This window comes from Fusarium oxysporum, chromosome III (assembly GCF_013085055.1).
Source record: "Fusarium oxysporum Fo47 chromosome III, complete sequence".
NCBI classification, from domain to species: Eukaryota; Fungi; Ascomycota; class Sordariomycetes; order Hypocreales; family Nectriaceae; genus Fusarium; species Fusarium oxysporum.
Window position 1 is genome coordinate 2,679,302 of NC_072842.1, and position 18,206 is coordinate 2,697,507.

General features: G+C 48.4%; 4 protein-coding genes across 4 annotated transcripts; 2 read left to right on the forward strand and 2 right to left on the reverse strand.

The window, feature by feature from the left end:
• Window positions 1–1,575: 1,575 nt before the first annotated feature.
• On the reverse strand, window positions 1,576–7,893 carry FOBCDRAFT_131036 (uncharacterized protein; the record flags this gene model as incomplete). The annotated part of the gene is made up of 6 exons (XM_031176574.3): window positions 1,576–2,230; window positions 2,279–5,087; window positions 5,664–6,946; window positions 7,001–7,122; window positions 7,186–7,243; window positions 7,562–7,893. 6 exons carry the CDS (start codon window positions 7,891–7,893, stop codon window positions 1,576–1,578), a joined length of 5,259 nt encoding a protein of 1,752 aa, XP_031047707.3.
• A 394-nt stretch (window positions 7,894–8,287) lies between these two features.
• FOBCDRAFT_271128 (high-temperature-induced dauer-formation protein-domain-containing protein) lies at window positions 8,288–11,052 on the reverse strand (the record flags this gene model as incomplete). The annotated part of the gene is made up of 3 exons (XM_031176575.2): window positions 8,288–10,117; window positions 10,174–10,881; window positions 10,957–11,052. 3 exons carry the CDS (start codon window positions 11,050–11,052, stop codon window positions 8,288–8,290), a joined length of 2,634 nt encoding a protein of 877 aa, XP_031047708.2.
• Window positions 11,053–11,272: 220 nt separating this feature from the next.
• On the forward strand, window positions 11,273–14,826 carry FOBCDRAFT_218238 (mitochondrial protein Pet127-domain-containing protein). Its single transcript, XM_031176577.3, has one exon. The coding sequence runs from the start codon at window positions 11,378–11,380 to the stop codon at window positions 14,555–14,557; it is 3,180 nt and encodes a 1,059-aa protein (XP_031047710.2). The 5' UTR covers window positions 11,273–11,377; the 3' UTR covers window positions 14,558–14,826.
• Window positions 14,827–15,044: 218 nt separating this feature from the next.
• On the forward strand, window positions 15,045–17,557 carry FOBCDRAFT_218242 (Metallo-dependent phosphatase-like protein). Its single transcript, XM_031176578.3, has 5 exons — window positions 15,045–15,341; window positions 15,394–15,480; window positions 15,531–15,835; window positions 15,887–16,095; window positions 16,143–17,557. Exons 1-5 carry the CDS (start codon window positions 15,162–15,164, stop codon window positions 17,267–17,269), a joined length of 1,908 nt encoding a protein of 635 aa, XP_031047711.2. The 5' UTR covers window positions 15,045–15,161; the 3' UTR covers window positions 17,270–17,557.
• Window positions 17,558–18,206: the final 649 nt, after the last annotated feature.

Consider the following 18,206-nt stretch of genomic DNA (forward strand, 5'->3'; position numbering starts at 1 on the left):
CAATTATTAATAACCTCTTATTATGGTATTCGTACCTCCATCCATTAAACTCAATGCCATTGTCTTCCAGGCTGTACCTGTTTTCACCAACTCAATGGACGATTCATTCAAAATATTGGGTTCTAACATTCCTAACCACACGTAGTCCAGCTAAAGCCCATTCAATACTCCTGAATTCCATCCCATCTCCATTCCCTTAGTTAACTACTAGGCTACATGGCCGGGTTTGAGACGGCCAGGCGAAAGCCGCGGGGGGGCTTGCATAAGGTAGGTAGGGTATAGAAGAGCTAGCAATGCAAGGTACCGCTTCCGCAAGCACACTATGGCCCGCTACATATTTCGAGATTAGGTTCAGGGGCAGCCTAAATCCAATTTTGGCTGGTCCTGGTCGCAAATGATAGCGCACTGCAGAAATTCAAAGGACGACAGAGACCGAAGAGAAAACGCCGTGGCTTATTCTTGTTTCTAAGGGTCCGATATATAAGTAGCCACGAAACTCAATGCTGCAAAATGGATGACGACAAATAAACCAATGATAGAAAGGCCACCGTAAGGAAACCTATGTATTTCATGAATGGCAAATTGGGTGTTGTGGAGCAGCTGATCGATCGATAATCCATCTCATATATCCATGTCTGCCATATTGAACCCCGAGAGATATCACGAACCTGAATACAGAAGCTTTAAATAAAGACATCTCGCCTCCGTTTGAGATTCGATGCTTGATCCTTCCATTACAAATTCACATCTAAGGTTCATTCTAGACCGACGATCTTAGCACCCTTGAACCCAGGTAATATGATCTCCCCCTAATCTCGTCCTCCGACTCGAGGTTCAAACTTTGATATCCATATATATGTACCCAGATAATCTATCCACATAAATTCCACGAAAGACCAAAAATATCTTTCGAAATACGAGATGTTGGCCCTGAATTCTTCACCTCAACGTAAATTGAAGTTTCCTACTCCGTCTTGCCCGTAAGCCTGGGCGATGTGTTTATCAACAACCCCTGCTGCTGTTGGCATTGAACAATACGGATATTACACCCGTTCCGAACCCAAATCCCCTATCGCCATGGATTCTACCATTGCCACCTCTGGCTGGGCTGCCTCATGCAGATCCCGTCACTCACAGACGTTGCTCAAGTGCGGGGGAGGAAAGTAATTTCTAATTCTGGCGTCTATGTGAACTGTGATGTCACTTGTTCTTGTGTCTGCTACACAAAGCATGGTCATAAGATTGCAATTTCCTTCTCATTGGTCTTTGCTTGTGTCCATCATGGCTTTCGCATGGTTCCGTACGGGTATTTGCCGCGACTAACAGCGAAGGCCTGTATTTCTGTGTGTGTCCGCGTGGTAGTCGATCAAGCTTGATTGCTCACGGCAAGTTTTACGGTGATATTTAAGCAATCATAAACAGTTTTGTTTGGTTTCATACCTGATTTGTATAACCATTCATCACGCGTCGCTACTACTTTACACTTCAAATCAACCACTAACATACCTGTTCCAAGCAATCCCTCAACTCCATTGAAGCCCATCACTTCGTGCATCACGTATCGTCTTGGTCCATCTATGTCTGCCACATGTGCTCACTCAGCCCGAGCAGTTTGTCCTGCATCTGTCGCTTGGCTGCAGTGGCGATTCCTCGTTCAGGATTTGCCATAGCCTCACTATAGCAGAGTTCGACAAGTGCCTTGAGCTCGTCGTACGAAAAGTTGTCTGGGTCCTGCGCGCTGGTTCCTCGTTGCTGCTCTTTGTCCTCCTTTGCCTTCTCTACAATGGCGTCTGCACCTTGTTCGTATAGCGAAAAGTAATTTGCTGCACGCGCTAGGTCCACCCCTTCCTCCACGTTCTTGAGGTTCTGTTGCAGTACAAGAATGTTGAGTTGCATACGCCCACAGCCCTTGTCATTCATGGGCGACGCTTTGCATGCATTGCTCACAAGATAGCAGTTTATAAGCAGCCCCAGACCCGTTCGAATAAAGGCAATCTCCTTCTCTCTGAGGTACCTCACGATCGTCTCGTCAAAGAATACCAATTCCGAGTTGAGGCTCAAGATCTGGGGATCAGGTTCACTCACTTCCTGGTCAAGCAGGTAGGGTGCCACCTTGGGGGACAAGGCAATGGACAATGAATGAACTATGCGGCACCGAATCTCCATGTGGAGAGTTAGTAGCGCAGTTCCTGCAAGTTCTTCGAAGGACGACACTATGCTGTCAAACGCTCTGAACATTGATCAGTTATATGTTTGCCTATCGGGTCGCATTACTTACTGCACAGTTTCCTGCGTTAGTGGTAGTGACACAGGGCCTTCTTCTCCTGCGGTCTTGCCAGTATCGTTCATAAGAGTCCATCTTCGGCTCGAATGTCGAGGCAGATTTTGTCGTGATGTATCTGTGTCATGCGTTGTGATCTGCCGCAAGCCAGCAATTTTAACAGCAAGCCACTTCATGCTGGTGTACAATAGACACAGGGATGAGATGGAATCTCGATCCTGGATGATGTCACCTGAGTCGAGCGGCGGCTCATCTGTGAGTTCCATCAACAGGTGTATCTCCTTTTCGGCCAATTCCCAGTCCATCTCTTCTGACATGAAAAGCTTCTTCATTGTTTCTTGTATCTCTCCCTGGTCCAGAGAGAATCGTGCCGATGACCTCAGGTTGTCGTTGCTAATCTCGGTAGCCGGGTCCTGAGCTTTGACGACAAGCGTTTTGAACCAGCTGAAGCAGCGGTCGTAGTATCGCATCATTTGAGTGACAATCAGCGAGCTGAGTGCTTGGTCTGGTGGTATGGTTCCCAGCATACGACAGAAAGCCGTCACAACCTCGAAAAAGGCTGTTGTTCCTCGGAACACAGGCCGACGTGCTACCTGGCTCCAGGCCGGGTCTTGCGTGAATGCATCTGCCTCCCCAAAGACGGTGTCGCTCAATTTGGCGAGAGTCTCGTCCAATTGTGGTTGAAAGACATTAACCAAGAAATTGTCCAAGAATGTTGTTAGTGTGCTTGCTGCCAGGTCCGAACCGGGAGGGACGATGTTCTTGAGACGCTGCAGGAAGACTAACGTCGGCGGTAGTAACAAGCTCATATTGAAGACACTAGGTTCCACCAGAGATTTGTACGAGCCTGTTGTTTGATGACTGTTTCCAAATGGACCATCACTTCCTGCTCCTGCTCCTGCTCCTCTTCTTCCTCCGTCCTGGACGTTCCGCCCTTTTCTGTCTTGCTTTCGAGATCCTAGCCCAGGAACGGCATCCTGGATGATGTTGTCCAATGCGTCATATTCACTCGTCATCTCAACAGACTTTGTGTTCGCTTCAGAAAACTTGAAAAGATGCTCTCGTATGTCTTTCTTGCCATGGAGCGTATCTCCTGGGTTTGGTGAGTCGAACTGATAGACATCTGCATCGGTCGTAACATAATTATGCAGCAAGGATCTAATCTCGTTCTGGTATAGATTCCACAGCTCTTTGAAGCTTCCAAGCAGGGCACTGTTGTTACCAGCACCTTCCCTTCGGATTAGGACCTTGATAGACTCGTGGAATACACGATGACCTTCTCCAATTGCCTCAAACTTGCCATATAGAGACCATAAGAGGTCGTAGATAACATCTGCTCGCATTTGTGTTTCACGTGTTCCATAGACGTGAAGACCATCGCCTCTAGCTGATCCTCCTCGTAAAGAGCTGGGATGCCTTTGATCCACCTCGTTGATAGTCTCGTTGACGATAGTAAAGAGTTCAACTGGGAGTCGCTGCTTAAGAGTCTCCACGGCATTTTGCAAACGTCCGAGCCTGTTCAGAGATTCCACCAGCAGTCCTACATAGTAGAATGTATCGGCTTCGGGATTTTTCATAGGATCTTCCCTGACCGTCTTGTCAACGTCAATGGCATCGAGAATAACGTGAAATGGGGCGATGGGCTTAATATCACCAAAGCCTTCGGTGACGGCGCCTTGTGTTTTGGCCAAGCTCTGCCATCTTTCCTGGCAATACGGTGACTTGAGATAGAGGTGCTCATGTAGCTCTTCTACAAGGATATCCATCAGAGCAGTCTCTTGGTTTGCAAGGTAGCTCCTCAAGTCAGTAAGGGCACCAATATCATCCAATTCAGGCTTCCGTAGCTTTCGCAACGCATTCTGAAGCACTTCCACGGCCGTCAAGAATCTCTTCTCCGATATCCTTGCCTCCAACTGATCCGGTACTGCTCGGAGGTCATCCAGCTCATTAAGAGTTTGCACCAAGGCGTCAAACTCTTGTGATGATTTTGAAAGCTTCTTTAATTCAGGATCCGTCGCGCAGAGACTTGTTTTGGAACTCGCCAGTGATTCCTTCAAGGCACGTACTCGCTTCTGTGACTGCTGAATGCTACTTTGAATTTTGTGAAATGTACCTATAGAACTGTTGAAGCCCTGGTGGTGTTCGTGAACGATACCCTTAAGCGACTCTTGCAGGTAGTTATGTGATTGCTGGAACTGGGCGTATTCGTGGGCGCGGCCAACCGAGCTCCTGTCGAGGAGCTGCAACGCCAGTTGAACAGGGACGCAATCGTCTTGACACATTGCAGGCCATTCTTTTTTTATATGGTCGATAACCTCGGTGATTTGCCGCGCAGCATGGGTGTCTGCTGGTTGTGGTGGAGCTTGTACTTGTGGTATGCGTGATCGGGAGGACATCTGTCGAAGACTGGGTGGTGGTCGCGGCTGTTGGGTGGCAGGCGGTGTGGCATATCGATCGCTGCCGTAGCCATCTTGATACCCGGATCGGTAGTCATCGTTGGAGCGTCCAAAGTTGCCATAGCCGTTACCTTCACGGTGAGGTCGGTCGTATCGATTCGACATGATGAGTATGAGGTTGGGAGATGGCGGGCCGATTAAGAGAAATGGGCTGTTTCGTAGCGCATCGTCGCCACGCTGGAAACGATGGGCGGTGCTAAGGCAGTTTTGGAAAAATAGAAGGCACGTAGGTCTACAATGTGCCCATATAGACAGAGTCAAGTCGTGTTCGCTGTTGCGGAAGTTAGAAGTCGAGGGGTGGGAGCTGGTTAGGTCACCTTGTGGCGCACCAAGGGGGTTATCTAAGGTATCTATGGATCACTTGGTAGTACGGGAGCTGAGGAGCTATAATCTTGCGTAGGGTAACCAGCCACTCACTATCTGATTTAGAGACTGAACCTCAAATATTTAACTACAGTCATGAGGATAGATAGATCGCTATTATTTTGAGCGATTAATTATACCGCTTGATAGTGAAGATACTTTTACGCTGACAAAGCATCAATTCGAAAGAGCCTCATTACAGGTGAGCCCTGTTCGCTCATACAGATGCAACATCCATATTAGTCAAGTGTAAACAGTTCAGCAATATTCAAAAAGATAATAAATTAAACAGATGATACTCTGGTCAGATAAGACAAAACGCAGTACACTTTACTCTGCTGTCAGACTTTTGGTATATAATTTTGCTCATAAGCTTATGATTTTCATAGCAAGTGACGAGACTCAGAGAAAAAGAACCGAAATGACGGTATCGAATTAAGTTCCACCACCCACCTGCCCTCATACGCATCATCCTTTCCATATTCATCAATGAGTCCCTCCGTGTATAGCTGCTTGTGGAGGGACAAGGTGTTGATGATCACCCCCTGCTGGTTTCTGTACACCAGTTTTAGGAGGTCTCTCACCACCCGGACTAGCGTTCGGATCCTGGACTGTTGTTCCAGACAGATCTGCTTGAGCTATTCGGCCATCCTGCACTTCGAGTTGATCCTGAAGAACGGCCCCAGGCTGTCCAGCAACTTGCATCCTTTTATCCTTTGCCAATATTGCTTTCACTAGACCGCGCACTCCTTCAACTATCACATCTTGTCGATCCCAAGCCAAGAAACCTGGAGTTCCAGGGGCTCGGTTCAGGTGCACGATTTGGTACTCCCTGTTAGCCCAGCCAGGGCAAGAGTACATGGTCTTTGCAGGTCGTGGGAGCGTTCTTTGCTGCTCGACCTGATCCTCGTCGCCAGTGAAAACGGTAATGGCAACCTTGGGTTTCTTACTCGTCTTCTTTTCCTCCACAGGCTCGATCTTTGACGCGCATTGAGCCCAGAATCGCAGAGCAGCCTCAGGGCCAGGTAGCCATATGAGAGAAGTGAGAGTGATGATGTCTTTAGGTGTAAGTTCCTTCTTGGGACCAAGAGTCCGGAGTAGTTTCAGCACATAGAGGAGGAGGCCAGTCGGAGAGTCACACAGCGCATATGACGGCGTGTTCGGTTCAAAGTCGCTGCGACTATGCTGTCCCAGGTTAACAGCCGACTTCTTCTTGCTTAACTGCGGCGTCTTCTGCTTCTGTATAGCTGAGAGGTCGTCCTTGGAGTAACCCAGAACCGAAGAACCTAAGAGTCGAGCAAGTTTCCATTTTAACCACTGACTGGCCGAGTCCGAGAGTGTAGGGCATGTCAGAGGAGGTGCAATAAAATGAAACCCCAGGCATGATTCTGAATAGTGAATTGAGAGGTGCCTGGCCAGTCTCCAATCAATAGCAGCAGGCGAAATTGAAGCAGAGCCGGCGTTACTTCCAACGTAATGCTCGTAGGCTAATCTCTTCATCAAGCTGTCCAGTAGCTGAGCTGTGGTAGAAATAGGAGGTACATCAGAAGGAACAGCATCGCTGAAACCCAGGCCAGGCAAGGCCGGAATCACAACATGAAACGGCTGGTTTGTACCAGCATCTTCAGGATCACTTAAGGGCTGAACCAGGTGACCCAGCGACAGGTTGGTCAAAGGGAAAGGGGGTATTAAGAGCAAAGGAACAGCGTTAGCGTGAGGAGAGCGGGCATGAATGAAATGAAGCCGGACTGGCGTTGATGAAGTGGAAGTTTGAAAACTTGTTCTGAACTGGGGAAGAGTTTGGTTCAGCTCTTCTTCGTGATTCTGCCATGAGAATGATTCTTGCCTAGGTACAATACGTGAGCTTCACCCTGCGCAGCTCTCTAACAGATCCACTTACCAAAAGTCAACAAGAGACTCAACTTGAGGCTTTGGCTCCCACCAATCTTTTGAATGAGGCTCATGAGGCAGCCGGGTAAGCTCTAGTTTCTGTCGCGTGATATCAAGATACTTGCTTGATACCTATAAAAAAGTGAATGGTTAGTAGCTCGTCGATCGGATGGTGTCTCTCGTTGAGGTACTCACACGGATACGATAAGGCTGGACCTCGTCGCCGGAGTCTCCGGGTTGCTGATGAGACATGCTCCAGTGTTGTATCAGCAGATTCAGTTCTGGTCAACTTTGATATGATGTAAGACGCCCCAGTTCCAGTAGTGATCAAATGAAGCAGAGTGGAAATTGAATAGCGTAGTAAAGGAACACTTTGAGACAGGTAAGAACCGAGAAATTAGGAAATGCGACCGACTGCGAGTTGCATCAATAAGCTGAGTTGCTTTCGTGTTAAACCGTAACCCGGTCAAAAAAACAACAGGACCTGGACCCTTACAACCCACCCTTCAACAAGACCCTTGTCGCGATAGCTACTAGAATTAAGGGACCTTGGGACGTGGCTGATGCATACTGTGGCTTTAGCGTATGGGGAACACGGCACAAATGGTCCGGGACGGCTTGTGATTGGCTGTGAAAGTGACGCACCCCGGTCGGCGGTGGCGGTGCGTACGAGTCCCCCTTGCACTCTTCGGAAATGATCACTCCAGGCATTAGACGTGGCTTTGCTTTGACTTTGCGGCTTTGCTGGCATAAATCACGTTGTTTGCCTACTTCTGCCAACTTTTGCTTTTGAAAACAAGGAATCGAATCGGTGTGGAACTGTCCAGGAGGGGGTTTCCTAGATCCTGTTGGCTGTGGCTGGTCCTGAGTCAAATTAGCCACCTCCATCTCGACGCGCCACATGTTAGCTGATGCGCCAGAGTCAAAACTTGAAACACCAGCTGATGAGACGAGGACGAATTGCGCATGTGATTATGTGCATAGAAAATAGTATGAACTGAGCTGCTCTGATGCAAATGCGAGTTTTTGATTGACTCCAATCCATACCCAAACGCCTGTTTCTAGACTACCCCGCCGATTCGCTTCCCATGTACCATTCGTTCTCTTATCCTACACAATGAACACCGTTGGAATCAACAATGGCAGATCATGAAACAATAGCTTCATGCTAGCATCTGCTTAGCTTTCGGACGCGCTCCCTCTTCAAGGAAAAGTTGCCAAGCAGTGCAGAAAGTTCTAATTGCTCAACGAAGGGTTGTCGAGGAAACGCCCTTGTCGAACTCTTCATGTGTCCTCCTTAATTGTTTCGCTGTGGCGGCTGGCTGTTTCCCTGCGGCCCGCCCCGGAGGTTGATCTGCCCTATCCGCGAGACAATGTTGCTACCAACAGCGTCAACAGCCCCTCGAGGGGAGGTCAGTGTTGGGCCCTCTGGGGCTGTTTCTTGAACCCTGAAAAGCTTGATAGCAGTACCATTCCATATGCCCATGGTTCCTCTGGAAACCTGCATCTCGTTTGTAAAGATAACTCCCCATAGCAGAGACTCATACCAACCCAACGCGAGCTGGGACCATTCGAAAGAATGTACACGGGGAGCCGATGGCTCAATGCCAACAACATGGACACCTGAAATTCGTCGTAGTGTTTCTGGTGTTGGTATATCGGCTGCCAATTCTTGTCGCGGTAAGAGGGCAGACACCTGTTGAATGACTGCCAGGATTGTGTGGAGAGGTAGTTCGAGCAGCCAGCTGTCGATCCAGTGGGTCGTAGGCTCAAATGCCCCTGCCTGTGATTGTCCTGATATCGAGCGCCCGCCTAGGCTGGTGGTGCTGTTTTGCCGCGAGAAGGTTGGAACACCCGCTGGCATCTTGCCACGAGCCTTCTCGGACATCCCTCGCAATTGAGTTGGGACGGCATCCTCAACGTTGGGGGTCGATGACCTCCGGGACGGGGCTTCACTTGACGTTGACCGTGCAGGAGTCTCTTGTCGTTCCTCATCGTCACTGTCATCGTCATCGTCGTCGTCGTCATCGTCTCCAATCGCGAAGGCACCGTCTTCTGGAACTTCTTCCAATGACGAGTGCCGTGGCTGGGCGCTGTTTGGACTCCTCAAGCTGTCAACTGAGCTGCGCACAGATGCAGCATCGAATGGATCAAAATGGTGTCCAGAATCCTTTCTTCTTCTGTTTCTTCTCTCAATTTCCTCTTGACCACTCTCCAGAGTGAATGAACGCAAGGCTTCAACCCTCTTCTTATTTTTGAGGATAGCAAACACCAACTCAGGGTTCTTTTGGTATTTATTCTCGAGTATTGAGCTAATAGATTCCAGCAGCGAGTGGAGAAGAGCGTGATTGGTCTCATTCGCAAGTAGAAACGAAGGCGAGGACATGGAAGAGAACAGCTGCATCAGTTTTGAGCTGCTAGTGCTACTCAGCCCCTCAAGATAAGGTGCGATGTTATTAATCACCGCCAACAGAGCTGGGTATATCGCCGATAGCTTCCCTTGACTTGTCGTGATCAGATTGTAGATTGAGTGGATAAGGAAGTCCGCATAGGTCCCTCGGAATCCCGGTATACGAATAGACATTGGTAGACTCTCCTGCCCCTCGAAGTACTTGTTCAAGTTGACGCCAAAGTTAGTCTCCACGCTTAGAGTCTGGAGCAAGAAAGCGCACATGCGCACAACTCCTTGCTTAGTAGCATCATTTTTATACTCAAGAGCATAGAACAGGGCTAGGACAACAAAATCATGCGCTCTTTCGGTATCCACGATAAAAGATCGGAATCGTTTGTTGCATTGAAGGATCTCCCAGAATAACATTAGTATCTCGGGGGCAAAGTGGCCAGATGACTGAGAACCTGGAAGATATGAAGTCTTCTCTTGAAGTGGTTGGTTTAGAATTCGAGTCATTCCGTCAACAATAAACTGAAAATCTTGGGGCCGGTGGAGTCGGCCTAGAAAGTGACGATAAGAGTGTTTAGGCGATGGGTTCTCTGGGTTCTCAGGAATAGGGTACAACAAGAGCACCAAGAGGAACTGTAGTGAGTATGTCACAAGCATCTGCTTGCCGTCCTTGAATACAAGGGTGTTATAAGGTACGCGCCACGTAGCAGGGTTGTATTTCAACGTCTATAAATGAAGTCAGAATCAGTACCTCGAAGCCGAGAAATCCCAGGTGGACCAACTGTGTTGAGTAGGGAACAAAGCACAGAGAGCACGACTTGCTTATCTGGACAAGCGCATAAGTGTGTTAACGTCCGTACGCCGTTCTGCGGTAGGACACCAGCAGTCATATACAGGCTCTGGCCAGAAAGCGTCAAGAGAAGCCGCAGAATCTCTGATCGATTGCTTTCATATTCTTTTGTTGTTGCAACAGCTGTGTTGCAACCCACTCCACTCTGCCAAATCGCATAGCTAACTTTCGGTCGGCCATTGGGCTGTCGTGGTAAAGTAAGATCAGAAAAGAATAGCAGATCGACCAGCGTGTCTACCAGCTCTTCAGCGAGTGGTTTGACCTCCTCAAACTCGGCAGTTTGTGTCTTGCGCTCAGCCTCCTGAGCTTCGTCAAAGAGGATCTCGTTGGCGATAGCACCATGCCGGGTGCGTTTCCTTCGTTGAGCCCAGAAAAACTGTTGCTCCCAGTCACTGAGGGATTCCTTTTCGTATAAATAAGGCAATATACGTGTGAGTACTCGGATACAGTTCAGGGCCTCGCGTTCTGGAGCAAGTTCAGGATCAGGGAAAGATGGGTGATGACGTAGTATGAATAGACGAGAAGTGATGGCGAGGATGAGGGTTTCTAGGTTCTCGAGTGCTCGATCCCGAGTTCTTCGAATGTCGGCAGGTGTGAATAAACTAAAGACATCCTCAGAAGACTCAGGAAGCTCCCAAAACTGCGTGATATCATGTCAGTAAATGAGTTATCCATGAAAGGTAGAGTAGGACTTTGGGTGGAGCAGGCGACGAACAGAGGTCCAGTATGCATCATCCGCTGGGATATGCCGTTCTTCTGATAAACGAAAAATGCCCCGTTTGAAAACGAGCTTTGAATCACTCGCACCCATTGCTATCGCATGAGAAGATGCCGCGAGAGGGTTCGCTTCCGAGAGAGTCTCTGTGGTGGGTGTCCTCTTTGAACCTTTAGGAAGGCTCCGGAAATGACGAGTGTTGTGGCTGATGGTTAAGGTAGGTAGTGCATGCGATGGATCACCAAGGTAGTGATTGACCAATCACGTGTCATACGATATATCGTCCGACCCGACATTATACCGAAGCCGTTGATGATTCAATATTTTTTTTTTTCCTGGTTCGGTGTCACCTACGAAGTCTTTCCATCTCGATTTTGACTAACTTTCTCCAAAGTTGATCGATTTCGTCAAAGACGCCCCGATGCTTCGACTACGGCGTGGGATAGCCCCCGCGGCCACGTTTGCGCATATCTGCCGGCCCCATCTACGATGCTTGCGACAATGTTCACCCCTCCGGTTATTTGCGACAGAGACTAGCCCGGACGACACTTCGATTCCCACGCCGAAACCCGTGCCTGATTCCGAAGATGCACTCAATCTAATGAAGGCTGCCTCGGAGAAGATTGAAAAGGGAGCGAAAGCAGCGGAAAGGAGAAAAGAGGACAAGAAGAGAAGAGCTGCTCGTTTTGAAGTAAAAGGATCTACGGAGGGGACAACTGAAACCGATATCAGTGATGCATTGGCTGTGGCTAAGAGAGTCTATGGCATCGACAAGTCGAAGAAAAAGAAGAAAAAGAAGGGATCCAAGCCAAGTAGTCCAAACGAACAACAGACGACTGGTAAAGCCGATTCATCAGAGGCCAGCTCCGGGGTAGTGGGCCAGCAGGCTGGTGCCTGGGCATCACTTCAAGAGAAGTTGCAACAAGAGCTGGGCGCAGAACCTTCGAACGACCCCGCCGCCCCTCAAGAAGACCATACCAGTCCCTCCCCCGACCTGGATCAGCATATCATAGCAAGTAGTCATGAGACAGAGCCCAGTGTAGCAGCTCCACCGTCGAAGAAGAAGACGAAGGCGGCCAAAACGCAGAAGGCTTTACCTCCAGTTTACACCATCATGCCCCACCACCTCAAGCTGAAAGCAGTTGAAGAAGAATCCAGACGAAGCGTCCCCACGCTTGCCCATCAGCTGGACAAGGTTCTTTTCAATGGCGGACCCTACCAGCTTCAAGATCAGCGGACCCGGGTTTACAACTTTGACCCATACCTTGCTTCAATCATGCCCGTTGATGAGTTTGATTTCGACGCTCTGAAAGAGTATGTGACATCCTCCAAGGACAGTCGGTTGACAGACTTGTGTGCCAAATATAAGAAGAAGTACTGTGGTTCAACGTCTAGTATGACGGCCATGCTCTCCCAATTCCACTTTCTTCTCTCAGCGTGGAGGCCTTTAAGTTTCAGACACTTGTCCCGCTCTTTCAAGGTCGAGTATGATACGTTCACCGCGCTGACCCGAGGTCCTGCTGCCGCATTCGCCCGTTATAAAGACGGTGTGTATGCTATTGACGCCGACAAAGAATTCGATACCGCCAACGTTCTGAGCATGCTCGGGAAATCAATGGAAAAACTCCTCACTCTCAAAAAAACACACTTCGAAAAGTACAGGAGAAGTCGTTCGCATGAGTTATCCGAAGAGGAGAAGAATGCCGATGAAGCCTTCCATTTCTCCACACTGGGTGATTTCATGATGCGGTCACAGCTGGATGCTTATGATCCACGACTTCCAGGAACAGGCATGTTTGATCTGAAAACCCGTGCAGTAGTTTCCATCCGAATGGATGTTGGAGGCTATCAAAAAGGCGTTGGATATGAGATTCGTAGCCGTTTCGGTACTTGGGAGTCGTTCGAGCGTGAGTACTACGACATGATCAGAGCGGCGTTCCTCAAGTATTCTTTACAAGTGCGCATGGGCCGAATGGATGGTATATTCGTTGCTTTCCATAACACACAACGAATATTTGGCTTCCAGTATATTAGCCTCGAGGAAATGGACGAGGCTCTTCACGGAACTGCGAACCGCAGGGTGGGAAACGAGGAGTTTAAAGTTAGTGTCAAACTCTTGAATAATCTTCTGGACAGAGCTACGAAGCGTTTCCCTGAAAAGTCACTTCGGTTGCACATCGAGACTCGGCCAACAAACCCCCCCTTGACTTATTTCTTTGCCGAGCCTGTCAGCGATGAAGAGATGCAAGAAACCCAGGAGAAGGGGAGTGAAGCCGTGGCTATGTTTAAAAACAACATGTTGCGTATTTCACAGGATGAAGAGAAGGGCCGAATGAGTGACGAAGCTGAGCCTCAGACTAAGGAAGATACTCAAAAGCTATCATCGACCGAAAGACAGAAGTCATGGGATGAGATGATGGCCAAGGTCGACCAAACTGTGGAGGATGACGCCGCCGGCTTGGATAGTGTGCGAGAGGCCATCGAGCAAGCTCTTGAGCAGAGTGGTTTGCTGGCTGGGAAGCCCGAACCTGAGAGAGAAACCTACATCAACGAACTTGTTGAGGCTCTGACTGAAGAGTTGAAGGAGAACAAGGAAGCAGCCAGTGAACTTGAAGACACAACTCAGAAGGATTCAGCAGAAGACGACGCACTGGATGCTAGTGAGTCTTCTTCCGAAACTGAGGATGCACTGCTCCCATCCATTGATGCATCTGAAGGCGGCAGTTCCAATAATGACGTGGATTCTAAAGATGTGGAATACGCTGGTAAAGAGACAGAGTCTGGCCTCACCGAAGCTGTCGAGACTAGGGCAGAGGATGAAGGGCACAGTCCCATACTTAGCGACGCTGTCGACGGAACTGACACCTCATTAAACAGCGACGACTCAGCAGATGCTACTCTCAAGGACCTAATCATCAAGTTTGCTCAAGGTGTTGACAACAACCCTAGCAATCTGGGGACATTTGAGCGAGTTTTGTCGGAGTTGGTGCGAGACCAAAAGGAGCCGAGTAGCGAGGTTGATGAAAGCAACACAGCCAGCATTGGCGTTTCTCCAGCAGAATCCGTCAAGACCTCTGGAGCAGACAAATCCTCATCGACAGAAGAACCAAGATCCGACAAAGAAAGTGCCGACATACCAAAGAAGGAGATTCTTGGTATGTATGTCACAGTCCGCAACATGGTCGACGGCGAGGTCGTGGAACGTATCTCCTGCTCCGAACCCGAGGAACCAACCAACTGGAAAGTGGAATACACAGTCGTGGAGCTTCCATCAGAGAGAGCGCATAGAATTTTGAGGGAACTCAAGAAGCGCAGGAAGAAGGCGCTCGTATCAACCCCTGAGGATCGCGAGAGGGAGTGGCACAAGATGTGGGGAGGAACACTACCGCAACGCACAGAAGCTGGAAGGAAGTATAGAGACTCGGTCATGCAGAGGGAGGAACAGACAGGCGTCAAGCTTGCATGGGAAACTGACGCAAGAATTAAGACTAACAAAAACAAGAATAAAGAGCCGCATTCACGTAAGAAGGGCTCGGAAAAGAAAGTTCGGTCGAAGAAGAAGACGAAGAAGGAGGAGAAGACATCTCCGATAAAGGAGTAGAACAGGCCAGCTGCAAAAAAAGGAATGCTATCGGTATCTAAAAGCTTGCTTGAATTGGAGCGATGTGCTCCGTGTATCATTATCTATGGCGCAGATGTATAACTCATCATCATCGGTCTTGTATATTACATTTGTCTGATTTTAAGGCATGAAAGGAGCTGTATGAAAGAGATGTATATATGGATACGAATAAGAAATAATTACGCAACTATTATATACGTTGAGCCTCTGCCAACCTCCTTGATGGGCGGACAGACAAACTGGGCGGGTTTGAGATCGGAATAATTAGGTATAGTTATTGGACTACTGGAGACAAGACTCGAACTGACTTATAACCAACCCCAACGCGCATGGACCAGCGGTGACGTTTTCCTCTGTCTAGGTACCTACCTTATGCGCTCGTGTGATTGTTCTAATTGGGTCATGTGGCCGTTATAGTGGTGGCCCTAAGCCGATTTTGGGGATGATTTGTCTTCGATGGCAATAAGTTGATGGTCTCTAGGGTTCTCACTTGTGTTGTATAAACAAGTTCAGTGTATACCTTGTTCTTTATTTCGCCATTACTGAGACCAACCGTTTCTCTCTCTCTCTCAATTCGACAAAGATGCGCTTATCAACAACTCTCCTACCCTGTCTTGGCGCCATAACAGCGGTTATCGGAACTGACGGACAGGCTGTTGTGCCTCAAGGTCTCAATGAAAACCAAAAGACTTTGTATACAAATGACTGGGCAGATCGAATATGGAAACAAATACAAGGTGTATCGTCTTGTTCGGGATGTCAGGTAAGTCACAGCTAGTCATGAGTGTGATTACAAAGAGCTGATGACGGTGTAGGGCCTTTTATTGACTTTTAAGAGCCTCGCGAATCTGGGTGATCGATACTTTGTCAACACACTACAGGACGTATGCAAAAAGTCAAAGGTAGCCTAATAAGTCCTTATAAGATACAAAACTTGATTTGACAAATTTAGGTCGAAGATGCAGATGTTTGTGATGGAACCATCGAGCTTCAAGGACCTATTATAGCAGAGGCGTTGAGAAACGTTGCCATCGGCTCAAAGACTGCGCAGCATTTTTGCGTAACATTTCTAGGTCTCTGCCACTATCCTGCTATAGACGAATGGGAAGTCCCTGTGCCTCCTGATCACTTGCGCCGAAAGCGTCCAGTCTCGAGTGGAAGAGACCCTATCAAAGTTGTTCACTATTCCGATATACACGTTGACCAGCTCTACACTGAAGGGTCGAATTCAGAGTGTAACAAACCCATATGCTGCAGGTAAGTAACGCCTCGCCCAGTGCTCATGTTGCTGTTTTTTGACTTGAGAAGACCTTTCACAGAAAATGACGAGCCTGGGAGAGCGGTATCTCCGGCTGGACCATATGGGGAACATACTTGTGACTCTCCTGCTTCTCTTGAGCATAGCATGTATGAAGCAATCAAAAAGTTGGTACCCGACGCCGCTTTCACGATTTTCACCGGAGACATTGTCGATCATTCAATCTGGAACACATCTTGGGACTATAATGAGCACCAAAGTGAGCATCCTTCACTCAAATCTTTCACTTAAACCTAACCTATCAAGTTATACAGTCATATGAGCACATGGATAGACATCTCGGTATAGTCTACGGAACAGCTGGTAACCACGAGTCCCATCCCACAAACGCCTACCAGCCTAGTTCCATCGGCGACGCATCCTCGTGGATCTATGACCTTCTCGCAGGGACATGGTCTCGTTGGATCGGACATGAATCAGCCTCTACAGCAGCAAGAATTGGCGCTTATTCAACCAAATATCCCCATGGTAACTTGCGCGTTATCTCTCTCAACACAAATCTGTTTTACCGTGGGAACTTCTGGCTTTTCCAGAGGAAGATGCTGCGCGATCCGAGCGGTCAGATCGATTGGCTTGTTGAAGAACTCCACGCTGCTGAGAAAGCCGGAGAGCGTGTCTATATCATTGGGCATATGCCGCTGGGTGACCGGAATGCATTCCACGATCAGTCGAATTACCTGAACCAGGTAGTAAACCGATACTCAGCAACCATCGCAGCCATGTTCTTTGGTCACACCCACAGAGATCACTTTCAGATTACATACAGTGATGCTCCGGGCAAGACCTTTAATAATGCTCTAATAACATCATATGTCGGCCCCTCACTCACTCCGATGTCAGGAATGCCCTCTTTTCGTGTCTACGATGTTGATCCCGTGACGTTCGCTGTCCTCGATGCAACTACCTACAGCGCCGACATGACATCTCCTATATACCAGACTCAAGGCCCCGTGTGGGAAAAGTATTATTCTGCAAAGGAGACATATGGCCCACTCACGAACCCTCCCCTAATCGATCACGCGGCGGAGCTCACCGCTGCATTCTGGCACAACGTCACCCACGTCTTCGAGAAGAATCAGACGGCCTTTGATGAATACATGCTACGTCTCAGCAGAGGCTGGGTACAGCCAGAATGCACCGGCGAATGTCGGTCGTCGCAGATCTGTATGCTACGAGCGGCACGGAGCCAGGATGGCTGTGACGTACCAACACTAGGTTCCTCATACCATACAAGGATGGAAAATGTTGCAGAAAGGGATGAGTGTGGCGTCTCGGTCTTGCAAGCGACGTTTTCAGCCTTGGTGGCCAAGGAGGGGGCTTTGAAGATTCTGCAAGAGATTTTGGCAGGCCTGGATGTGAAGTTGCATGGATGATCGAATATGTGTATTGTGGCAGGAATGGTACTCAAAGCCATTCTCTCAATCCTTCAGGATGTGGTCTAGACATCACAGATACGATGCAGGATAAAGAAGTAGATCTCTAGACTTGCGTGTGGTCTATACCCGTGGACGAATACAGCACTTGGCATGGCCACTTGCTTAGAGCTTTACCAATAGGTCTATAAGTTTTCTCTCGTTATGCTCCATCACCGCCAGATCATGGAGGTTTTCTATGTTGAATTTCCAGGCGGCTTGTCTAGGAGGCCAAAAACCTTGATGTGCTCAAATATGTACCTTAGCTTTTTTGTGACCCTTTTCTGGTACAGTGTTTCAGTCCTTTGAGTCCATCTACCGGGCAGATCACATTGAGATGAGCTGTTTGTCTGGCATCCAGCAACATTTGCCAATCCGTGTCTTGTTTTCACTCGTACATCTTGCAGTGGCAACCGCTATTGTCACTGTCCCAAGTCCTTCAGCCGAAGCTGTACTTATGGTCATCTTACAAAAACTACTCGTGATAACTCCTAATCGCAACTATCCGTATCGCTCCAACATCTCCCAAGCCTTAGCATCCTCATTCTCATGACCGTCAGATTGTGTCAACGGTTTCCTTAATCATACCTTTAATCTTAAAGTGATACATATAACTGCTCCATGAAGGCAGCCAATAGCGGGAATGTTCATCTTGATATTCGCCAAGTTTGGTGTATCTTGCAACCACTTAGGTTGTTCCATATATTCAGACAGTCTCTTTCGCCTTCGCATTTCGTGCTGCATTCACAACACCCTATCATCTTAGAAGAGAAGACCTGTCTCTCCCAAAAAAAAAAAAAAAAAAAAAAAAAAAAAAAAAAAAAAAAAGACAGGCCGGACACATAAAAGCAGTGGATGTACAATCTTACACCCTTGCTGATGCGGATATCAAGGAGCT

Bases quoted from the DNA above. Each gene is read 5' to 3' on its own strand.
- FOBCDRAFT_218238 (XM_031176577.3), top strand. From the start codon at position 11,378: ATGCTTCGACTACGGCGTGGGATAGCCCCCGCGGCCACGTTTGCGCAT.
- FOBCDRAFT_218242 (XM_031176578.3), top strand. From the start codon at position 15,162: ATGCGCTTATCAACAACTCTCCTACCCTGTCTTGGCGCCATAACAGCG. The intron at 15,342-15,393 runs GTAAGTCACAGC...ATGACGGTGTAG, and splicing joins CGTCTTGTTCGGGATGTCAG to GGCCTTTTATTGACTTTTAA. The intron at 15,836-15,886 runs GTAAGTAACGCC...TGACTTGAGAAG, and splicing joins AACAAACCCATATGCTGCAG to ACCTTTCACAGAAAATGACG.